Here is a 20,091-nt window from a genome sequence, read left to right on the forward strand (position 1 = left end):
CTTTTTATACTTTGTATCTCTCAGCCTGCTGAGTCATAATGCTACCTTGACCGAAGAGGATGTCAGGAGAAAATATCCTATTTGGGGTTGGTGAGTGGACAACTAGCACCCTGCTCAAATACTCATCCTCCCAGCACTGAGGAAGGCCTGGCTGGCAGAGGTGGGAGACACTTAGGCAGGGAGACCTGGGGCAGGCCCATACTTACTGTCTCTAAAGTAGGAAGCCATGTCTAAGAGGTTCATAGTTACACAGAGGCAGGGAGGGGGAGAGGGGGAAAACCCGAGAAGTATTGGAGTGAGAGAGGAAGCTAGGCAGCGATCCGGACAGAAGCTCGCGGGCGGGAGTGTTCATTCCCTGCTTGAAGGGGGCTTCCACCCGTGTCTCACCAGGTTTCCTTCCTTCTCGACCTCAAATCTGGGCAAAGCCCACTGGACTGCTCCTCGTGTGCATCCCGGGCTCCAAATTAAGGGAAAGCTGCTGGGCATGGGTGCACTCAGGAGGCAGAGCTAGCCTGGTCTATGTAGTGGATCCTAGGCAGCCAGGGTGGCATAGTGCAACCCTATCTAAAAAACAAAACAAATCAAGGGGCTGGAGAGATGGCTCAGCAGTTAAGAGCACTCACTGACTGCACTTCCAGAGGTCGTGAGTACAAATTCCCCGCAACTGCACAAGAGATGGTGGTTCACAACCAACTGTAATGGGATCTGATGCCCTCTTTTGGTGTGTCTGAAGACAGCTACAATGTACTCACATAAAATACGTCTTTTTAAAAGAAGATGGGGAGGGGTCCAGGATGGATGCTGCAGAACGGGGCTGCATGGAGGAGTGAGAGAGCATCTTGATCTCTGTGGGGCCTTGGTGGCACTTTGCCAGGTCATCTGCCATACTCAGGGGAACTGTGAGTGGGCTGTAACTGAGTACCAGAGGATCACACAAGAAAACCCGAGAGGCCATCCAGCCCGCAGCATCTTGAGGCCTCAGCCCTGTAGAATGAAGGAGATAGGGATGCTGGGGCAGGAGGGTGGGCAGTGGGAGGGAGAGGGGTTGTTCGTTTTGCTGAAGACCTGTCCAGGCAACCCTAGACTTGTCTGGGACTCCAGACTGAGGTCACGACTGGTTCTCACAGCCCCATTCCCTGTCATTTCTGACACCAGCAGCGGGGACAATCTGCCCCTTCATGCTTTGTCCTCTCAGTGGCCGAATCAACTTTACTGTGGAGACTTTGCCCTGCCCATTCCACAGGCTAGCGGGATCTGCCACTGGGTTTGTGCAGAATAAGCTTTGGACTCCTGCCCACCCAGCACCCCACACCCCCTCCTCTCTTCACCAGTTCCCCTTTCTTCCGGTGTTTGCTTTTGGATCAGTCCAGGCCAGCTTGGAATTCATCAGGTAGACCAGGCTGGTTTTTTGTTTTGTTTTGTTTTGTTTTGGTTTTTCGAGACAGGGTTTCTCTGTGTAGCCCTGGCTGTCCTGGAACTCACTCTGTAGACCAGACTGGCCTCAAACTCAGAAATCTGCCTGCCTCTGCCTCCCACTTGCTGGGATTAAAGACGTGCACCACCACACCCGGCTTTTTTTTTTTTTTTTTTAAGACTTATTTTATGTATGTGCACACACTGTTGTCTTCAGATACACCAGAAGAGGGCATCAGATCCCATTACAGATGGTTGTGAGCCACCACGTGGTTGCTGGGAATTGAACTCAAGACCTCTGCTCTTAACCACTGAGCCATCTCTCCAGCCCTTGGTTGTTGTTTTTAAAGGCAGGGTCTCACTACATAGTCTTGCCTAGCCTGGAACTCACTCTGTAGACCAGGCTGCCCTCAAACTTACAGAGAACGGCCTGCCTCCGCCTCTGGAGCACAGGGATTAAAGGTGTGCGCCCATTCAACCAGCTCATTAGTTTTAATTCTGTGTGTTTGGTTCTCTCGCCTGCACTGGTCAGTGTACCATGTGTTCCTGGAGACTGCAGAGGTCAGAAAAGGGCATCCAACGCCCTGGCACTGGAGTTACAGATGGTGGCAAGCTACCGTGTGGACGCTAGGAATCAAACGGGTCCTCTGCATGAGAGGCCAGTGCTCTCAGCCGCTGGGCCATCTCTCCAGCTCCCTCCCCTCGACACACACACAGAGAACTGCAGGTTTCAAAGAAATAAGCAAATTTGTTGTTGGGAGGAGGGCGGGGCGGGGGGGGGGCTTGTCCACCCTCCCCGTCACCGGCAGGGTGGGAAGCTAGGGTCCATAGAAAAGGCAGTAGTGGGCACAGGCCCGTGCTGTCCAATATAGACTAATTCAATATAGATACTTTGTATAAAAGCCGTTTGTCCTCTCTGTCCTCTTGCTGTCTGGCTGGGGGGCTTTGGGAGATGAAGCTGGCAGGCCGAGCTGGGACACAGAGACACCCTGTGGTCCCCATCTTCCGGCTGTCCCCTTGTGACGTCATTTTGGGTCCTTCGTGGGGGCATAGCAGAGCTCTAAGGGCCTGGACACCTTCCAGAACTTCTCGTTCACAAGCTCCAAGGTCAGTGAGCCGTTCAGCGTCTGCGGAGGGGGAGAGAGAGGCAGGGGGAGGGAAGTTAGAAGAGGAAACGGACAAGAGGAAAAGAGGGCGCGGGGAGGAAGTAAAAAAACCTGAAAACCAGAGGAGGTGTGGCCCAACAGGAGCCCCCAGAGAGGGACGGCCTGCTCTGTGACCATCAGCGGATGCTCACCGTGAACGCCCCGCCCCCAGGAGCGATGTAGATGGTGTACTGCTTTTCACTGACACCCTCCAGGCTGGGCAGCGCAGGCTCCTCAGGGCCTTCGCCTCCTCCGGCAACCCCTCTGTCCCCACCACCCCCGTCAGGTCCGCCTGGGTCCGAGGCACCCCCACCAGGCCCTCCGGGCTCTGCCGTTTCCTGCTGTTGCCTCCTCTCCAGGGCAATGCGCAGGGCCAGGTACTTGGAGAGGTGATCCACTGTGGCATTCCCAGTAGTCTTCACGTACCTGGGGGTGGAAGGGACAAGAGTCCCTGAGTGCACAGCCTTCTCCAAAAGGTCTGGCTGGGGGGGGGGGGCATTCAGGTACCCCAGGCTAGCCTCTACCTTGCTATGTAGCTGAAGGTGACCTTCGACCTCTCATCCCCCTGCCTCTGGGATGACAGGTGTACACTACCACCCTTGGCTTATGTGTTGCTGGGGAGCAAACTCATGCATGCTTGACAGGCACCCTACTGACTGAACTACACCCCCAGGCCTGAAGCCCCCTCTGACGCAGATTTCTGAGCTCGAGTTTCCAGGTGGTCCGGTGGCTCCTCACCGAGTCTGGCAGTACTCTCCTTTCTCCACAAGCAGGGGATGGGGCCGGAACACAAGCTCGATCTCTCCACCGGGCTCTGGAGGACTGGGGGCCCCAGGAGGGCTTGGGGGGCCTAGGGTTCCCCCTCCCAGGGTGCCGCCGCGGTCACCAGAGTCTTCAGAACCCGCACCCCCGCAAGCCCCACCGGCAGCCACACCCCCCGCCCCGACACTGCTGCCCCCTACACCCCCTCCGCGGGGTCGCTTGGGAGCAGGGCCTGGAGCAGAGTCTGGGGCGGAGTCGGAGCTTACATCCTCTCCCTCCCCTTCTCCCTCCCCAGGGTCTCCTTCCCCCCCACTCATTGCAGCGGTCGGATCAGATCCAGGCATCGGCCGCCTCACACGCTGGGCCCTGCAGAAACAAACACCCCAGGTTACAAAGAGCAGGATTCAAGCCTTTAGTGTTAAACTTCAGGGGACCCCCCCTCCCCAGGCCCTGGAGGCCTCCTAGTGATGCTTCCTGTTTCTATCTGATGGTCGGAGACACAGGCCTAAAGAGGGCTGGCAGAGGTTAGCTTGTTTGAGAACAGACACTTGTCCTCAAACCCCAGGTCACCGCCTGGCAGCTCGAGCGCAGCCTATCAGGCCCGTACTCCAGACAAGACCCACGGGTAATGCGGTCTCTGGATCTCCACACCTGTGCATGGCCTGCATCCGGAGCCCCTCCTCGATGCTGGAGCTCAGCGCCTGCTGGTTGTGCAGGCGGCTGAGGCGGATGAGCACCCGGTCCTGATGGGCCTCGTATTCCTCCCGGCTAGGGTAGATTTTGGAGATCAGGGCGTCGAAGTTGGGGTCCGGCCGTAGGGACCGCTTGGACACCAGCTTTTTCCGGCAGGTAGGGCACTCCTTGTTCCTGGGGTGGGAGGAAGGGAGCTCTGTAGGGCCAGCTCCCATCACGGATGCCCAGGCTGGCCCGCCCGGCCCCATGGCGGACATGTCCCTCGGTTACCCGCTCCGCAGGGCAGTGACGATGCAGTCCGAGCAGAACCTGTGCAGGCACTCCTTGGTGGTCATCGTGTTCTTCAGCATGTCCAGGCAGATGGGACACATGAGCTCCGAATGCAGCGACCGGGGCGAAACGGCAATCTCCGTGCCATCCATGATGGCTTCCTGGGTCATGGGCGGGGCGGCGGGGTGGGGAAAGGGGACTTTAGAGGCAAGCTCTGAGGAAGGTAAGAACCTGGACAGCCATGCTGACCAAACTGATGGGAATTCTGGGATGGAGGAGACCAATGACTTGGAAATTACCAGGACAGAAGGGACGAGGGCCCATCTACAAGGAGTTTTGAAACAGAGGGATCAGAGGCTTGAGAGGACTGGGGTGGGAGGGTATCTACTCTATAGACGTATTTCTTGTTTGCTGTTTTCAAGATAGGGTCTCCATATGCACGTAATCCTGGCAGGCCTCTAACCAGACTGACCTCAAACTTAAGAGATCCGCCTGTCCCTGCTTCAGGAGTGCTGGGGTTAAAGACTGCGCCGTCACATCCGGCCTCGACAGGCTTTCTTAAAACTAAAAAGCAAGGCTACCTAGACTAGACGTTCAGGGTGCCCGTCAAACAGATTCCGACGTCGTCCCAGCGCACGTGAGTCAGAATACTGAGAGGGAATCCTATTTAAGCTCGCAGGATGCATTTATGTGTACATTGACATGAGGCTGTTGAGATGGGGCAGGGCAGGGACGATACGTTTGGCGTGTTATCGTGCTTCAACTAAGACAGTGATATATCTGCTGTACCTCTCTGCCATGGCCGCTTTGAGGGGTTAAATCGGATCAAACGAAGTAGGTGGTTTAGTGCTTTGAGAAGATAAAAGGTGATTCAAAGACAGAGTCGGGCCAAGAGTAGTGTGGCGGGGAGGGAGAGGGCTGGCGGGAGGGGGAAGCTGGGGCTGGAAGATCCCTGTCACCTGCGGGGTCCGGTGCAGCTCATAGAGACTCAGTTCCCACGTTTTGCTGGCATTCTGTGCATTCGCCGGCGTCGTCATGGTGACGGGGCACAGACCCCCCCCTCCAAGCGGGGCTCCGCGGAGAGAGGTCTGNGGGGGGGGGGGGAGACGCTGTCGGGGCCGCCCCTCTGCAGACCCCGCCCCCTGACCCTGGGCGCGCACCCCGCGGCCCCTCACCCGGCTCCGGCCTTCGCGCTGCCCTGCTGCGGGCGCCTCCCCGGGGACCCCGGGGCTCCGCCGCCCTGGTCCGCTCGGTCCGCAGCTGCCACTCACGCCGCAACCCTTGCTGCCACCGCCGCCGCCGCCATGGCCCGGGCGCCGAGGCCCGACGTCACTTCCGCCCTCCCTGTATCCCACCCCGCGACGGAGACGTCACCGCCCTCGCGCGCCACGCGCGCCGTGGGACCGGGTTTCCCCCTCCCCCGCGGGGCGCGCGCTGAGCCGGCTCGGTGGGTGCTGGTGCCTGTGGAGAGCCCGAGGGCGGGGATCCCCTCCGTGACGCTGATCCCCAACTTCTCTCAAGCCGGGCCTGGGAACCCCGGAAAGCCGGCCGCAGCTGCACCGCTGCTGCTGGGCGCGCGCCCTGAGGTCCTAGGGCTGCGGCGGGGTCCCGGGTGTCCGGGGACCGTCCCGCGCTCCGCCCGGCCTCTCCCCCTCGAGGTTTGGGGGCGGCGGCTCGGGACGTCCAGACGCAACTCTCGGCCGGAGCCAGAGACTCGAGAATTGCGTTTGGACAATCAGGAGCCGCGGCCCGGGACGGGGAGTAGAGCGCACCGGAGGCACCGGGGATGGAGACGCCGCGCGGAAGCGGGGACACCAGATGGGGCGGGCCCCTGGGGGGAGTCGGGGAGCACACGAGTGAATGTCTGGCGTGGGAAAGTAGGCAGAGCCACTCCGGGACTCGGAGTGAAGGAAGCGGACGAAGAGGAAAGAGAAGGGGAAGGAGCAGGGCCATACCGGTTGAGAGCCGGGAAGAAGGGGCACGGAGGAAGAGACCGTGATGGGTGTTCGTCCCCCCCGCCAGCCTGCGCAGCGGCTGCCAGGGGGTGGCCTATCTCTGGGACAAGTTAGCAGTGGGTCCCCTCGCCCCCCAACCCAGTTACCCCCTACTTCCCTGTTCTCTCCTTCAGTCCGTGGCCAGTCCTTATGTGGGCACCAGAGTCGATTAGCAAGGACCCCCTCCCCTTCCTCCTCCTCCTCCCAGCCCCCTCCCTTCTGCTCTCCTCCAGCCCCTTTCATCGGCTAGTCCATTCCCCTAATCCTGGCCCCCTCCCCTAATCCCCCCCATCCGACCCCAGGCCGGCTGCCGCTATTGTAAGGTGGAGAGAAGGGAGTGGGAAAGAGAAAGGAGGGGTGGGGGAGGGCCACCTGTTCCAAGACCCCCTTCCAGGGCCAGACAGGACACCAGGATGGGGCCAAGAACAAATCACCCTTGGGGGCCATAAGGAACCCGGGGAATGGGGGGGGGATGACTGGTGCTGCAGAACCACTGAGAGGGGGTGGAGACAGAATCCCCTCCCTCTGAAAAGACCCAGAGTGTCACGCATACACAGTGACATACACTCTTTCCTCTCACACCCGGCGGCGGGGGTTGCCCTGGGAGACCAGGCAGTGAATGGGAACTATCCTTCGGAAGGGGGAAGAGGGGGAGGTGGGGAAGGGTCTGAGGGCTTGGACACAAGAAGAACCGGAGGTGGCCGGGAAGAGGATTTGGAATTTATTAGGGTCACAAGCACCCCTGCCTTCCATATTCAGCATGCCTGAGCCACACACTGCCATCTCTTTTGTAGCCTGGGAACTTAGCGTCCTCATCAGCAGGAGGGCCAGGCAGTGGAGGGGGAGTGAGCAGAGTCCGGCTTCCATCAGGCAGTTACATGAAAAGACCTCCTGAGAGGGACAGGGGCGGCGGACAGGTGCATGGGTGGGGGTGTAGGCACCCACTTCTGCCCCTGGTCTAAAGAAGGGATCTCTGCTCTGCAGGGTCCCCCTCACTCTCTCATAGAACCCGGGTTCTGTTTTCCTGTCCTCCCCATGAAGGCCTCATACCACTGACTTCCACGGAGGCCCCTGTGATGTAGCCACTGTCTTCAGATGCCAAGAAGGCAACCACATCTGCCACATCTGTGGGGAGGGTGGGGGAAGGGCAGTCTTACTTCCTTAGATACAGATTGGCTATCCCCCCTACCTTACCCCCCAAAAAAACCCCTAAACCTACACCAATCATTAATCCCTGTATGACCACCTTTTCAAAACTATTACAGATTTAAGGCTCTGTTCAAGCCTCCTGAGACCCTTATCGCAATCCATGCTCACCCTCAGGGTTCCCCATGTGTCCCAACGGAATCATTGCAGTTACCTGTAAGGAAACACGGTAGAAGTTTCTTCTATGGACTTCCCCCCCCCCCTTACCTTTTCATCCCTCATGATGTACATGTCTGGAATACTTACTGTTTGCCCTGCGCCCAGCAATCTCCCTCAGAGGCCTCTGACAGACTGCCCTCCACCCACAGCCTACCTTGTCCTTCACTTTTTCTGGCATTTTCTGGGTCATGGGCGTTGCAATGAACCCTGGGAGGACTGAGTTACATCGGATTCCATGTCTGTGAGAGGAAGAACGGATGCTGACCCTGGGAAGGACACTGACTCTTCTTCCCTTAGCAAGGTCCCCAACGTATCCCCAGTCTGACCCACCGTCCAAGCTCCCGGGCCGCAGTCTGGGTGAGCCCAATCACTCCTGCTTTGGACGAAGCATAATTTGTTTGTCCGATATTCCCCACCTACAGTGAGTCAGAGACCCAGGGTGAGTCAGGAGTCGACTACAGGGGAGCCGCTTCCCAGCGCCCACGTGGTTAGCTGGCCCGGCCCAACTCCTCCTGACCTTTCCAACGATGCTACTAATGTTGATGATGGAGCCACGACCGCCACTGGACACTAAAGCCTGGGCTGCAGCCTGAGTGACTAGGAAGGTGCCCTGGCACGAGAGGGTAACAAGGCTGGCAAGATCAGCTGCGGTGGCAGCCTTCCTCCAAGGACTTGCCCAGGCTGGGGGCGGGCACAAGTCACAGGTTTAGAGATCACCACCTTGAGGTTGACAGCTATGACTCTGTCCCAGTCTTCTTCTGACATGTGGAGCAGAAACTCATCGCGTGTGATGCCCGCACAGGACACAACGACAGATGGCGGGCGAGAAAAGCAGGCCTATGGGAAGGAGGGGGAGGCTAACACCAAAGACCACAAAGGGCCGGGCCGAGGGGTGTGCGGCGCGGCGCCCGGATCACCTGCACTTGCTCCAGCAGGCGTCTGGCTGCGGGGCCCTGAGACACGTCCGCCTGGAAGGCAGCGTGCTCGCCGCGCGGCGCCCCGTCCTCGCTCCCCGGGCTTCCCAGCAGCCGCACCGTGTCCTGGGCCGCGGCCCCGTCCAGGTCGCAGGCGGCCACGGCGGCGCCCTCTGCCGCTAGGCGCACGCTGATCGCACGGCCGATGCCGCTACCCGCACCTGCGATGGGAGTCCGCGGAAGCGGGCGGAGGTCAGAGGTCACGGGGCGCAAAGTTACTGAAACTCGGACAACAGGGCCAGGGACTCCAGGGGTGGCTCTCGCTGACATGGCCCGGGCACCCCAACCCACCCCGAGAGGGAACCCCTGAACCTGTGACCAGGGCCAGCGCGGAGCGGAGCCGGAGCTGAGACGCCATGGCGGTTGTGGGTGGGCGTGCCCTGAGCCCAGGCCAATCCGAGCACACCGGGGGCGTGGCTAGGCCCGGTCCAGACCCAATGGAAACTACACCAGCCAGAGGCCTCTGGCAGCCACCAGCGCGACCTCCCACCACGGGGGCGTGACCATCCACCACCACTTGGGGACCTAGGGAATCCAGTAGCCAAGGGGCCCAGTTCCCCCCAAAAAGACAAAGGCTGCAGGTGGGGCAGAAGATCCAAGTCCTTTTATTCCTGGTCACCGCTCCTCCGCACCCATTCGAACAGTGGTATAAAATGAGTAGAGACAAAAATCCGGCTGAGACATCTTCCCCAAGGAACCCCCCACCCCCTTCAAATCAGGCCACACGATTGATGTCTACCCCAGCCCTTCTGCTAGTTCTTCCCTGAAGCCATCACTAACTAGTTCAGAGGGAGAGGGACCTTGGAGGATCCCTGTGGCACGCTGGTGCTGAGAAAACGTAGACTATGGACCACCAGGTAGGCTACTGTCTCCCAGCCTTCTTCATGGTCCCACTGATTTTTCCAAAAGCAACAGTGCTGGGCAGTCTCCCACTCCGTGGTCCCTCTGGCCTCTCATGCTCCGTATGATCCTCATACCTCTAAGGCCTCAGACAGAGGTCCTGCTAATCTCCAAGGCTGACACTCCTGGCATTAGCACTGGCCAGGGCTCCCAACTGCCTTTATTAGGAGTTAGGGGAAGGACAGGCCACCCCACCCCTCACTCAAGATGGGCAATCAGTACCATCATGGCAACCCCCCCCAGCAGCCCCAGCACCTCCAACAGTGACTGCAATGGAGATGCCTCTCTCAATAGCTCAGGCAGCACAGACACTGTCGCTACATAGATAAATCCGCCTGCAGTGAAGGGCAGGACCCAGCCGGGACCTGCACCACCTGCCACGTCACTGCCCACTGCCCCTCCCTCGGTGAGAAGGGCACAGGCTGTGCCTGCCAATGCCCCAATCGCAGTCACGAGTTGCAGACGCATCGCCTGGTGGGCAGAAAAGAGAAAGACACGATCACCGACAGCTAAAGATTAGGTGGGACCAGTGTGAAGGAAAGGAGGGGCTGGGGAGAAGGATCCAGGGGTAGTGTTTGCTGCACAAACAGGAGGACAGGAATCCGGATCCCAGGCACCAGCACCAGGAAGCAGAGGCAGACAGCTGTCTGGGGCTGCCTGGGGCTCCCTCGATAGCTAACACGTAGTCAATGAGACTCTGCCTCAGGACCACACCCAAGGCCCCCAGCCCCCCAATCAGCCAGGTTGAGGAAGAAGTACTAGAACAGACATCTCCTGAGAACCTTAAACCATCAAAGAGGACTACACAGGTGAGGGCTGCAGCGTAAAACAGAGGCACGACTTTCCCTGACGCTAAACAGCTCACTGTAGTGGAGCTCACTGTAGTGGAGCTCACTAGGAACCAAGGACATACAGTTGGCACCAACCTGCTTCTTGCTGCAGCCAGACTGGACCAGGATGGCAAAGTCCCCGACCTCATGAGGCACTTCGTGCAGCAGGACTGTCATTGTGGTCAGGATCCCTAGCCCTCGGCCCCCACGAAAGGAAGCACCGATGGCCAGACCGTCTGTGAAGTTGTGTGCCAAGTCAGCAGCCAGATTCAGGTACCCAGACACACGCAGGTCTTTTTGCAGAGAGATAAGACAAAAATAATTGAGGGCGTCCATCAAGCTGGTCACCCTCCCCCGCCCCCATTTCCTAGACCCCCACCGTCATCCACAGCCAACCCATCAGCTCATCCCTTACCTGAGCCTGCTTTTTCTTCCTCAGGGCTCTGAGGTTTCACCGGGCCTTCTCTGGGCCCTGTGTTTCCTCCTCTCCTTTTCCGCAACCCGCCCGCTTCCTTTTCTTCCTCTGTGCTGGGCTTTTCCTTTGAAGAACACTCTGAGGGAGAACAGAGTTGATCAGAGCGGGGAACAGAGCTTTCGAATGTGCCCTGCTCCACAGGGTCACCCTGGGTATGTTGTGTAGCAGGCAATGTGGGCTCACCGTGTCTATCTCCATGCGCGTGTCCATGAGCATGACTGTCTCCATGAGCATGGTTGTCTCCGTGCCCGTGACTGTGTCCGTGTCCTCCTTTCACATGTCTCACAAATTTCTCCACCACGAGGAAGGCGACAATCCCACTGAGAACCCACAGCCCCACAGAGAGAATGGGGCCCTGGCCTGGAACGGAGGCAGTAAGCATGAAGGGAAACCGAGACTCAAGTATAAGGGCAAAGCACGGGAAGGAAGAGGCTGCCCTTCCCAGCTCCCCAGCCCCTGGTCTTTCTCACCACTGTGGGAGTGTCCGTGTCCAGGCTGCTCCGGAGCGTGGTGAGAATGAGGTTCTGCGGGAAGTGGGAGAAAAGGCTTGAGGGAATACCTGGCTCAGGGGATGTGCTTGACGACGACTGGAAAACCTGGGATCATTAAAGAACAAAACCGCTTATGCCTTTTGAGGCGGAGCCCACAAGTTACTTACCCAAGGCGTGAGGGATGAGGTGGAGGAAGGCATCACCCAGGAGCCCCCCGGAAGCAAAACTGAGCAGGACCTGGAGCAGGGAGCGGTGCCTGGGAGAGTTAGATTCCACTGGGATGAGGAACAGCACGAAGAACGGAGCTGCGGAGATCAGCACTGTGGCCCCCAGTGCCTGGTGGAGAAGCACAGTCAGAAGGCACATACGGAGCTTCCCTGCGACTAAGAACCAGTCCCTCTTCCCCACATCCCCTGGCGACTCACGTAGGCCCAGAGGGTGACAGTGTCCAGGTGGTGCTTGATCCCTGGAGCCCCAGCCTCCCTAGAAGTCCCATGGCTATGTTCACGATGGGCATGTCCATGTCCTCCGTGGGGGAGGCTATCGTGGGAGTGGCCATGGCTGTGGCCATGGTGCAAATCCTCACGGGAGTGTCCATGGTCGTGGCTGTGGGCATGCCCATGCCAGATGCTCTCATGAGTGTGCCCGTGGCCGTGGCTGTGGCCGTGGTGGAAATCTTCATGCGAGTGCCCGTGGCTGTGGCCGTGGTGGAAATCTTCATGCGAGTGCCCGTGGCTGTGGCCATGGAAGTCCTCTTCCACGTCTCTGTGCAGGTCACCATGACCCTCGTGTCCGGCCACCAGCAGCCCCAAAGCCGCCCAGGTCAGCAGTCCCACAGCCACCCAGCGGGGGGCCCGCAGGCCCCTGGCCATCACGCTGACCAGAGGAACAGGGACGACTCGACTCGACTCTCAATCTACCTATTCGGGATCCGCGTCCCTCGAAGCCCTTCCGTCCACCTCTATACGACTTGCTCCGCTCTTACATTGTCCCCGAGGCCGGTCCGCCTCATCCCCAACACCCTTCCTGGATGCAGCCCCCCACCCCGACACCGCTCTAGCCTTGGATCGGCAACCTTACGGTCTCTCTGGGCCCTCGTCTCTATGGCCCACCGGTCGGGGTAAAGGCCTGGAAAGCGCCGTAAGGGAGCACAGCAGGGAGCTCTGGCCGGCTCCGGGATCCTCTCGGTTCTCGGTTTGCTGGGACGTGGCACTCACGCCTCGAGCTCCCGCGAGATCCGGAAGCTCCCTTTCCTGCCTGCGCCCCGCTACCTTTACCAACATGGCGGCGCCCCGAGGACGGCGCGGCCCCGGCGCCAGGGCGCATGCGCGGCGCTGGGGTTCTCCGAGGGGACGGCGGGCGAGGCGGCTGACTGACGGGCGCGCGGGCACCGCCTCCTCCGCGGCGAGGGGGCGGGAGCTCGCGGCGAGACTTCCCGTCTGTACAAAGATGGCGGCCGCGCGGGCGCCGTCACCTCGGTGCCCAGCCGGGCGCGGCGCTTGAGTCGCGCCGCCACGGGCCGCGGCCCGCTCGCCTCCGCGGCTCCGTCGCGGCCCCCGAGTCCCCCGCTGTCCCCCCTGCGCGTCCCTGGCGCCTCTCCGGCTCCCCCGCTCTCGGCCCCGGCGTCATGTCTTGGGCCACTCGTCCGCCCTTCCTCCCGCCGCGGCCTGCCGCGGGGCAGTGTGGGCCGGTGGGGGTGAGAAAAGAGATGCATTGTGGGGTCGCGTCCCGGTGGCGGCGGCGGCGGCCCTGGCTGGATCCCGCGGCGGCGGCGGCGGCGGCGGCGGCCGGAGAGCAGCAAACCCTGGAGCCGGAGCCGGGGGAGGCTGGCCGGGACGGGATGGGCGACAGCGGGCGGGGTGAGTGTCCCGTGGGCCCGGGCCGGCGCCCCTCGCGCCCCCTGCCCGCGCTCCCGCCCCCTTGTTTGTAAACACGCGCCCTCGGCGTCCCGAGGCCCAGCGCCCTCCCCCGGGGCGGGGCGCGGCGGGGGAGCTTCCGCCCTCCAGGTGCGGGGCCGCGGGGCCTGCGTGCGCGGTCGCGGGCGTGGGAAGGACACCGTTCCCCTTGGGCTGGCGGACCCTGGGCGTTCGCAGGCTGAGCTTGCGCTCTGGGACCGGGTGTTTCTGCCATACTCTTTGCCCCGAACGTTCTAAGTTGGGGTCGGACGAGGGGTTCGCTGCTACACCTCCACGTGCTGCTTCGCATCCCCCACCCCCGAGGTCAGCTTGGGATGACCCAGTAGGCTCCGCCTGAACTGCCTCCCTTTCTGTCATCCGCCTCCTCTCACGACTATTAGAAGTGAGATTGCCGATTGGCGACTTGGTATTTCTGAACTCCGGGGTTGCGGGCTGTGGTGGGTCAGGGGGAATTAAAGTGTCCATTTGGATGATCAAAAGGCTCACTTTCTCTTCTTGTCTCTCCTGTGTGTGTCTGCCTTGTACGTACCCACTTCTCAGATTCCCGAAGCCCAGACAGCTCCTCCCCAAATCCCCTTTCCCAGGGGATCCCTCCGGCTTCTCCTCCTGGCCCACCTCTTACCCCTTCAGCACCTCCACCTCCAATGCCACCCCCGCCACTGGGCTCCCCCTTCCCAGTCATCAGTTCTTCCATGGGGTCCCCTGGTCTGCCCCCTCCGGCTCCCCCAGGATTCTCCGGGCCTGTCAGCAGCCCTCAGGTGAGAGAGAGGTTGTGACCTGCTTATTGCCACAGTGCCTTCAGTTCCTTGTTCTCAGCTTCTCACCCCTACCCCCCCCCCATCTTTGGGTGAACTTCCCCATAACCCGTTGATCTTTCTAGTTCTCTAATCCTAGCAGGCCTGTGGTCTCAGACCATGAAGGGGGTGGTCTGTGGGGGTGCATGCTTCATCAGCTCTGTTTTGAAAACAAAAACACTAAGCCCGCAGGGAATACTTGTGATGTCCTGTCCTGCTCATGGTGGCTAAGCTGCCCTTTTCACTTCAATATGCCCTCCTAAGACCTGTGCCCTTCAGGGCCACTGTAGTGCAATTACAGAAGGGTGGACATCACTCTTGGTGTCGTGCCTCAAGGAAGGCCCTTTACGTTAGACCATAGTGTCCCAGGACCCTGTCCCAGGATATGTACAGGGCTTGCTCACAAGCAGGAAGTGGCTTCCCTGACATATGAGAGTCTCTTGTGACTTCCCTGTCTCCCCCATCCCAGATCAACTCCACAGTGTCGCTCCCTGGGGGTGGCTCTGGCCCCCCTGAAGATGTGAAGCCACCGGTCTTAGGGGTCCGCGGCCTGCACTGTCCACCCCCTCCAGGTGGCCCTGGGGCTGGCAAACGGCTTTGTGCAATCTGCGGGGACCGAAGCTCAGGTATGGGGCTCAGCACGGCCGCAGAAGAAGAAAGCACGTCGGGGCTGTTTACCACTGCCTACGGGGCTCCCAAGGGTTCCTGAGGCTGGTCAGAGCAAGGAGGCCTATGGGACCTTTAGATTCATGTCAGATGCAGAGAGGGGCAGGAATGGGGGTGCCACAGGGTTTCTGGTCACTGAGGACTGAGTCACTTCACGTTTTGGGGTGAGACACAGCAAGGATTTAGACTGTGTTCCCTCTCTGGGCGGATTGGTAAGAGACTCCATTAGAAGGAGGTCTCCACAAAACTGTCTGAACTGCCAACCTCTCTCTCATAGGCAAGCACTATGGGGTTTACAGCTGCGAGGGCTGCAAGGGGTTCTTCAAGCGCACCATTCGGAAGGACCTGACCTACTCGTGTCGCGATAACAAAGACTGTACAGTGGACAAGCGCCAGCGGAATCGCTGTCAGTACTGTCGCTATCAGAAGTGCCTGGCCACTGGCATGAAAAGGGAGGGTAAGGGCCTCCCCGGCCAGGCCTCCAGTCACAGGGAGAACAGGGGAGACTGCTGAAGGGCCCGTGGCCTCCATATCTGTGGTACAGTGCTCGCTTCCTCCTCCAGGGGGCGAAGTTGGATTTCATTTTCCTGCCCTCTTTAGCTCGGTACCTCTCTGTGTCTCCGGCTCCGTCTGCATCTCAGGGTTCATCCACCTCCCAGCAGAGCTTGGCCCTAGGGCGAGGTGACCTCTTTCTCTCTGTTTCCTCCCCTCCGCTGCACACAGCCCTTTCCTCTCTTTGACGCCATGTTCCTTCTCTAGTCTCCCAGTCTTTCCTTGGACCTGGTTAAACTACAGGATCACCGAAGAGGTCGGGACTGTTGTCTCTCCTGTCGCTATCTAATTAAAGCTGACTCCTGGGGTTCTAAGAGACATTTTAGAGCTCATTTTGGTCCAATTCCTGCTTTAACAAAGATGAAAGTCAGCTCTCCCGGGATCACCCCAGCAGAGTGGTAGGACCAGCATCAGAGCACACACCGACCAGACCAGGCTCTCTCCACGCCGCTCTTTAGTTAGCAGAGCTTAGGGTTGCCCTCAGGAGTGTCTGCAGCCAAATGTGTAACTGGCCGTGTATCGTGTGAGCTTCGGAGACTAATGCCTTCAGCCCCTGGGTTATTAGGACTCTCCAATGAATGGTAAAGTGTGTTGGCATATATTTTAGTATATCATCAGCCTATTTAAATGTGGATTCATCCTTGATTCTTTTGTATTTTCTTTTTTTTTAAAAGATTTATTTATTTATTATATGTAAGTACACTGTAGCTGTCTTCAGACACTCTAGAAGAGGGTGTCACATCTGGTTACGGGTGGTTGTGAGCCACCATGTGGTTGCTGGGATTTGAACTCAGGACCTTCAGAAGAGCAGTCGGGTGCTCTTACACACTGAGCCATCTCACCAGCCCCGTTTTGTATTTTCAAGACAGGGTTTCTCTGTGTAGCCCTGGCTGTCCTGGAACTCACTCTGTAGACCAGGCTGGCCTCGAACTCAGAAATCTGCCTGTCTCTGCCTCCCAGGTGCTGGGATTAAAGGCGTGCGCCACCACTGCCCAGCTCATCCTTGATTCTTGTACCCTTCTCTTTTTATTTGCCTATTCATTTACTTTGTGTGTATTTATTATTTGTGGTGATGGGGATAGAGCCCAGGGTCTGGTGTGTGCTAGACAGATTTGCTTTTGGCCTGCCCTAGCCTTCTGTTCCTAATTACCTCACTGGTCACTTTATCTCAAGAGACATTGGCCCTGAGAAGACCCCAAGTGAGTTTCAGACCCCCCCCATAGTTGGCTTCTAATTTTGCATTTCTCTCTTCCCACCCTACAGCGGTTCAGGAGGAGCGTCAACGGGGGAAGGACAAAGACGGGGATGGAGACGGGGCTGGGGGAGCCCCCGAGGAGATGCCCGTGGACAGGATCCTGGAGGCAGAGCTCGCTGTGGAGCAGAAGAGTGACCAAGGCGTTGAGGGTCCTGGGGGGACCGGGGGTAGTGGCAGCAGCGTGAGTGATGGGATTAATTCTTTCTCTCTCGAGGTGGGGGCTGGGAGGAGTCCGGGTATGTTCCATCTCCCCTCCTCCTGTCTTTCAACCCCTCCTCACCTTGCAGTGAACTGAAAGGCCTGTCAATAATGTGAGGTGAGCCAGGTGTAGTGGCACATGCCTATAATCTCAGCACTTGGGAAGGGAGAGACAAGTGGATCTCCATGAGTTCAAGGCCAGCCTCATATACATAGCAGGTTTCAGGCCAGTCGTGACTGCATAGTGAGACTCTGTCTTAGAAAGTCTTGTCTCTGACTCGGTGAAGGCTCCCTTTTCTCTGCTCCCACTGGACAGTCCCAGGTTGGCAGTGGTTTCTATGACGGCCCTGAGAAGCCTGACTGCAGGGGTGGATTGGATTCCGACAGGGAGTGAGGGTGTAGAGAGGAGGATAAAACACCTCTCACAAGGAAGGTGTTCCCCCTCCCATGCATCTTACCCCCTGTCTCTGCAGCCAAATGACCCAGTGACTAACATCTGCCAGGCAGCCGACAAACAGCTGTTCACACTCGTTGAGTGGGCAAAGAGGATCCCGCACTTCTCCTCCCTGCCCCTGGACGACCAGGTCATACTGCTGCGGGCAGGTCAGTGACCTCTTGACCTTCACTGACCCCCAGCAGCATTCTCGAACATATTCAGGCAGTCCAGCTGGCTACCTTGCCCCTGTTTTCTTTGTACTTGGGCTCCCGTGGCCTGGTGTCCGGCTGCTGACCCTCGGTGCCTTCTGGCCCCCAGGCTGGAACGAGCTCCTCATTGCATCCTTCTCCCATCGGTCCATTGATGTCCGAGATGGCATCCTCCTGGCCACGGGTCTTCATGTGCACAGAAACTCAGCCCATTCCGCAGGCGTGGGAGCCATCTTTGATCGGTCAGTGGCCCTTGGCCAGGCTGGCCTGTGGCTAGAAGGGGTGGTGCTATAGGCTGGTCCGTGTCCAAGGCTGGCTGAGCTGTGACCTTTGAGTGACCTGCAGGTCCCTCTCCAGGGTGCTGACAGAGCTAGTGTCCAAAATGCGTGACATGAGGATGGACAAGACAGAACTTGGCTGCCTGCGGGCAATCATACTGTTTAATCCAGGTGAGAGGAGGCCGCCCCGCCTCAGCCCAGAAACCTCAGCTGACCCTGAAAAGGCCACCCCTTCTCACCCCGCCCCACAAACCCTGAGGGCCACACTGCATGTCCGTCTGTCCTGACTTGATTCACCTGCCGTCTTCCCCTTGTTCTTCCTCCTCCACCATCCCAGATGCCAAGGGCCTCTCCAACCCCGGAGAGGTGGAGGTCCTCCGGGAGAAGGTATACGCCTCACTGGAGACCTACTGCAAGCAGAAGTACCCTGAGCAGCAGGGCCGGTGAGGGCCTCAGGGCTGTGGACACCTGGGGGTGGGGTGAAGCTGGGGTATGTCCAGGGCCTGGGTGGTGCTGGCTCTCACTCCCTCCCTCCCCCACCTCAGGTTTGCCAAGCTGCTGTTACGTCTTCCTGCCCTCCGCTCCATCGGCCTCAAGTGTCTGGAGCACCTGTTCTTCTTCAAGCTCATAGGCGACACCCCCATTGACACCTTCCTCATGGAGATGCTTGAGGCTCCCCACCAGCTAGCCTGAGCCCAGATGCACACGGAGTGTCACTGAGGAGGACTTGAGCCTGGGCAGGGGGCAGAGCCATGGGACAGCTGCAGAGCAGGAGGGGACTTGCCCAGCCTGCCAGGGATCTGGCAACAATTAGCAGGGTTCGCTTGGTCTCCAAGTCAGAGGGGACCCCAGATCCCTGTGACGACTGTGTGTCTACCTTCAGTGGCCTTGAGTCTCTGAATTTGTCGGGGTCTCCCATGGTGCAGGTGATTCTTCATCCTGGCTCCCCAGCACAAAGCACTGCCCTGCTCCCTTCTCAAGAGTGGAACAGAGCTCCCCCAGAAAGGGGTGTTGTGGGGCAGGCCCCCCAAGCTGATGGTCGTGGGAGCAGGGCTCTGACAGCCTTCATCCTCTCAGACTTGGCAGGCGGGGCAGAGGAGGGGCCTGCCGGGCTCCTGTCAGCCCCACGTCCACAGTACCTCCTGCAGTCAGACTGAAGAATAAAGGGGTAGCGAAGGGGCTGCTGGCAGTGGAGGAACTCATTGCTATTTTTAATTTCCTGTGAGGAGAGACTGAGAGTTAGACTCAAAGAAGTACTGTACATCCCCAGGTTGACTTAAATGTCAGGGCTGGAGATGGCATGTGGGCAAGGAGGCCCCTCAGGTGGGCTGCCCTGAACCTCTGTGGGCTCTGCCTTCATCTTCCTCACAGCTCTGGGCTGTGAGGTGGGTGGCCCTTCCAGCACAGTTAGGCTGGGCTCAAGGGGGGACATTGATGGGGGTGGCCAGCCTGCAGAGATGGGTGCTGGGCTGCATGATTTTTGCCCTGAATCTCTTTGGGGGGGGGGGTTCCCTCCCATCTTTCACTTGCACATAAAGTTGCTTTCCAGTTATAGCCATTTTCTGGACTGAGATAACTATATGGGTGGTGGGCACCAGGGCATCTACATGTGGGGATATCCGGTGAGACCCTGACGTGCTTCCTGGATGCTGCCATGGCCTGAGGTTCCCTGGGCCTGCAGAGGCGGTGCAGGGTGGGGGACACAAGGCGTGCTTTGTCGGGAGGGGGAGAGGGTGTGCCAGGTTGGGGGCGGGGCTGCCCAGGGAGGAGGGAGAGCGGCTGCTTTTCAAAGGCGCCTTGTTTGCCGGTGCCCTTCCAGCGCCAGCGGGCGGCGGCGTCTTGGTGACTCCAGTTTTCACCCCGGCTTCGGCTTCGCCACAGGCTCCCGGCAGACCCGGCACCGTGCCCACCCTCAGGAGTGCACTGCTCACAGCGACACCCTCCCAGAACGGCCACGGCCCTGAGTGACCCTCTTGCCAGACCTTTCCATCAGCATCGCCTGTCCCCCGGACCCCTTTTCAGTCTGCTTCACCTAGTCCAGTATTTTTATCTTTCGGGGCAATTAGCAAGTCACCCATCTCTGAGCACTCCGCTCCGCAGGGCGACTACGCCCCCCACCTTTGGGTCGCTATCTATAGCTGGGTCTATAAACACCCCGCCCAGGACTGCTCTGTAATTACATGTGGCAGGACGAGGGAGGTAATTATGGAGGCCTGATTACGAGTGGGCGTGGGACGGTCGCCCGTAGGCCCGCCCCTTCTGTCCCACTGTGCCCTGAGTCCCTCCCCGCACTCTGCATAGGGGCTCTGGGCCCCCAAGGGCGGCGGCCGCGGTGTGAAAGGATTATAGGGTCATAAAAGTGAAAGGGGCTGGAGAAGATATATTCTGTTCCCACCAATGCCATCTGAGGGGACACGCGGGCTACCTAATCCCTCCAGGAGTAGGGGTGTACCGTTCCAGGGCTAGCGAGTGAGG

The 20,091-nt window shown here is 59.2% G+C and overlaps 4 protein-coding genes across 12 annotated transcripts; 1 reads left to right on the forward strand and 3 right to left on the reverse strand.

Moving 5' to 3' along the window:
* Nucleotides 1-1,832: 1,832 nt before the first annotated feature.
* Ring1 (ring finger protein 1) lies at nt 1,833-5,623 on the reverse strand. The gene is made up of 7 exons (XM_021217826.1): nt 5,459-5,623; nt 5,243-5,371; nt 4,284-4,444; nt 3,972-4,187; nt 3,297-3,686; nt 2,711-2,984; nt 1,833-2,540 (listed from the first exon to the last, which is right to left on the reverse strand). Exons 2-7 carry the CDS (start codon nt 5,318-5,320, stop codon nt 2,439-2,441), a joined length of 1,221 nt encoding a protein of 406 aa, XP_021073485.1. The 5' UTR covers nt 5,321-5,371; nt 5,459-5,623; the 3' UTR covers nt 1,833-2,438.
* Nucleotides 5,624-6,932: 1,309 nt separating this feature from the next.
* On the reverse strand, nt 6,933-8,984 carry Hsd17b8 (hydroxysteroid 17-beta dehydrogenase 8). Of its 5 annotated transcripts, XM_021217983.2 has the most exons (9): nt 8,929-8,984; nt 8,560-8,777; nt 8,363-8,479; nt 8,160-8,252; nt 7,973-8,058; nt 7,797-7,881; nt 7,595-7,637; nt 7,328-7,402; nt 6,976-7,168 (listed from the first exon to the last, which is right to left on the reverse strand). In XM_021217983.2, the coding sequence occupies exons 1-9, from the start codon at nt 8,972-8,974 to the stop codon at nt 7,152-7,154; spliced, it is 780 nt and encodes a 259-aa protein (XP_021073642.1). In that variant the 5' UTR covers nt 8,975-8,984; the 3' UTR covers nt 6,976-7,151. The 5 variants fall into 5 exon arrangements, with proteins under 5 accessions (XP_029387288.1, XP_021073642.1, XP_029387290.1 ...); XM_029531428.1 differs by having other exon boundaries at nt 6,933-7,168; nt 8,560-8,970; XM_029531430.1 differs by lacking the exon at nt 6,976-7,168 and having other exon boundaries at nt 7,176-7,402.
* A 195-nt stretch (nt 8,985-9,179) lies between these two features.
* Nucleotides 9,180-12,608, reverse strand: Slc39a7 (solute carrier family 39 member 7). 2 transcript variants are annotated; one of them, XM_021217763.2, is made up of 7 exons: nt 12,042-12,093; nt 11,480-11,632; nt 11,292-11,345; nt 11,005-11,181; nt 10,762-10,899; nt 10,443-10,639; nt 9,180-9,987 (listed from the first exon to the last, which is right to left on the reverse strand). In XM_021217763.2, exons 1-7 carry the CDS (start codon nt 12,091-12,093, stop codon nt 9,715-9,717), a joined length of 1,044 nt encoding a protein of 347 aa, XP_021073422.1. In that variant the 3' UTR covers nt 9,180-9,714. The 2 variants fall into 2 exon arrangements, with proteins under 2 accessions (XP_021073422.1, XP_029387286.1); XM_029531426.1 differs by having other exon boundaries at nt 9,183-9,987; nt 11,480-11,648; nt 11,738-12,608.
* Nucleotides 12,609-12,833: 225 nt separating this feature from the next.
* Nucleotides 12,834-19,226, forward strand: Rxrb (retinoid X receptor beta). Of its 4 annotated transcripts, none has more exons than XM_021217591.2 (10): nt 12,834-13,171; nt 13,769-13,986; nt 14,492-14,648; nt 14,966-15,145; nt 16,504-16,676; nt 17,167-17,296; nt 17,448-17,580; nt 17,684-17,787; nt 17,954-18,059; nt 18,162-19,226. In XM_021217591.2, the coding sequence occupies exons 1-10, from the start codon at nt 12,940-12,942 to the stop codon at nt 18,307-18,309; spliced, it is 1,581 nt and encodes a 526-aa protein (XP_021073250.1). In that variant the 5' UTR covers nt 12,834-12,939; the 3' UTR covers nt 18,310-19,226. The 4 variants fall into 4 exon arrangements, with proteins under 4 accessions (XP_021073250.1, XP_021073244.1, XP_029387348.1 ...); XM_021217585.2 differs by having other exon boundaries at nt 12,863-13,171; nt 17,696-17,787; nt 18,162-19,225; XM_029531488.1 differs by lacking the exon at nt 12,834-13,171 and adding an exon at nt 13,372-13,610 and having other exon boundaries at nt 18,162-19,225.
* The last annotated feature ends 865 nt before the right edge of the window (nt 19,227-20,091 follow it).

Source organism: Mus pahari, chromosome 18 (assembly GCF_900095145.1).
Source record: "Mus pahari chromosome 18, PAHARI_EIJ_v1.1, whole genome shotgun sequence".
NCBI classification, from domain to species: Eukaryota; Metazoa; Chordata; class Mammalia; order Rodentia; family Muridae; genus Mus; species Mus pahari.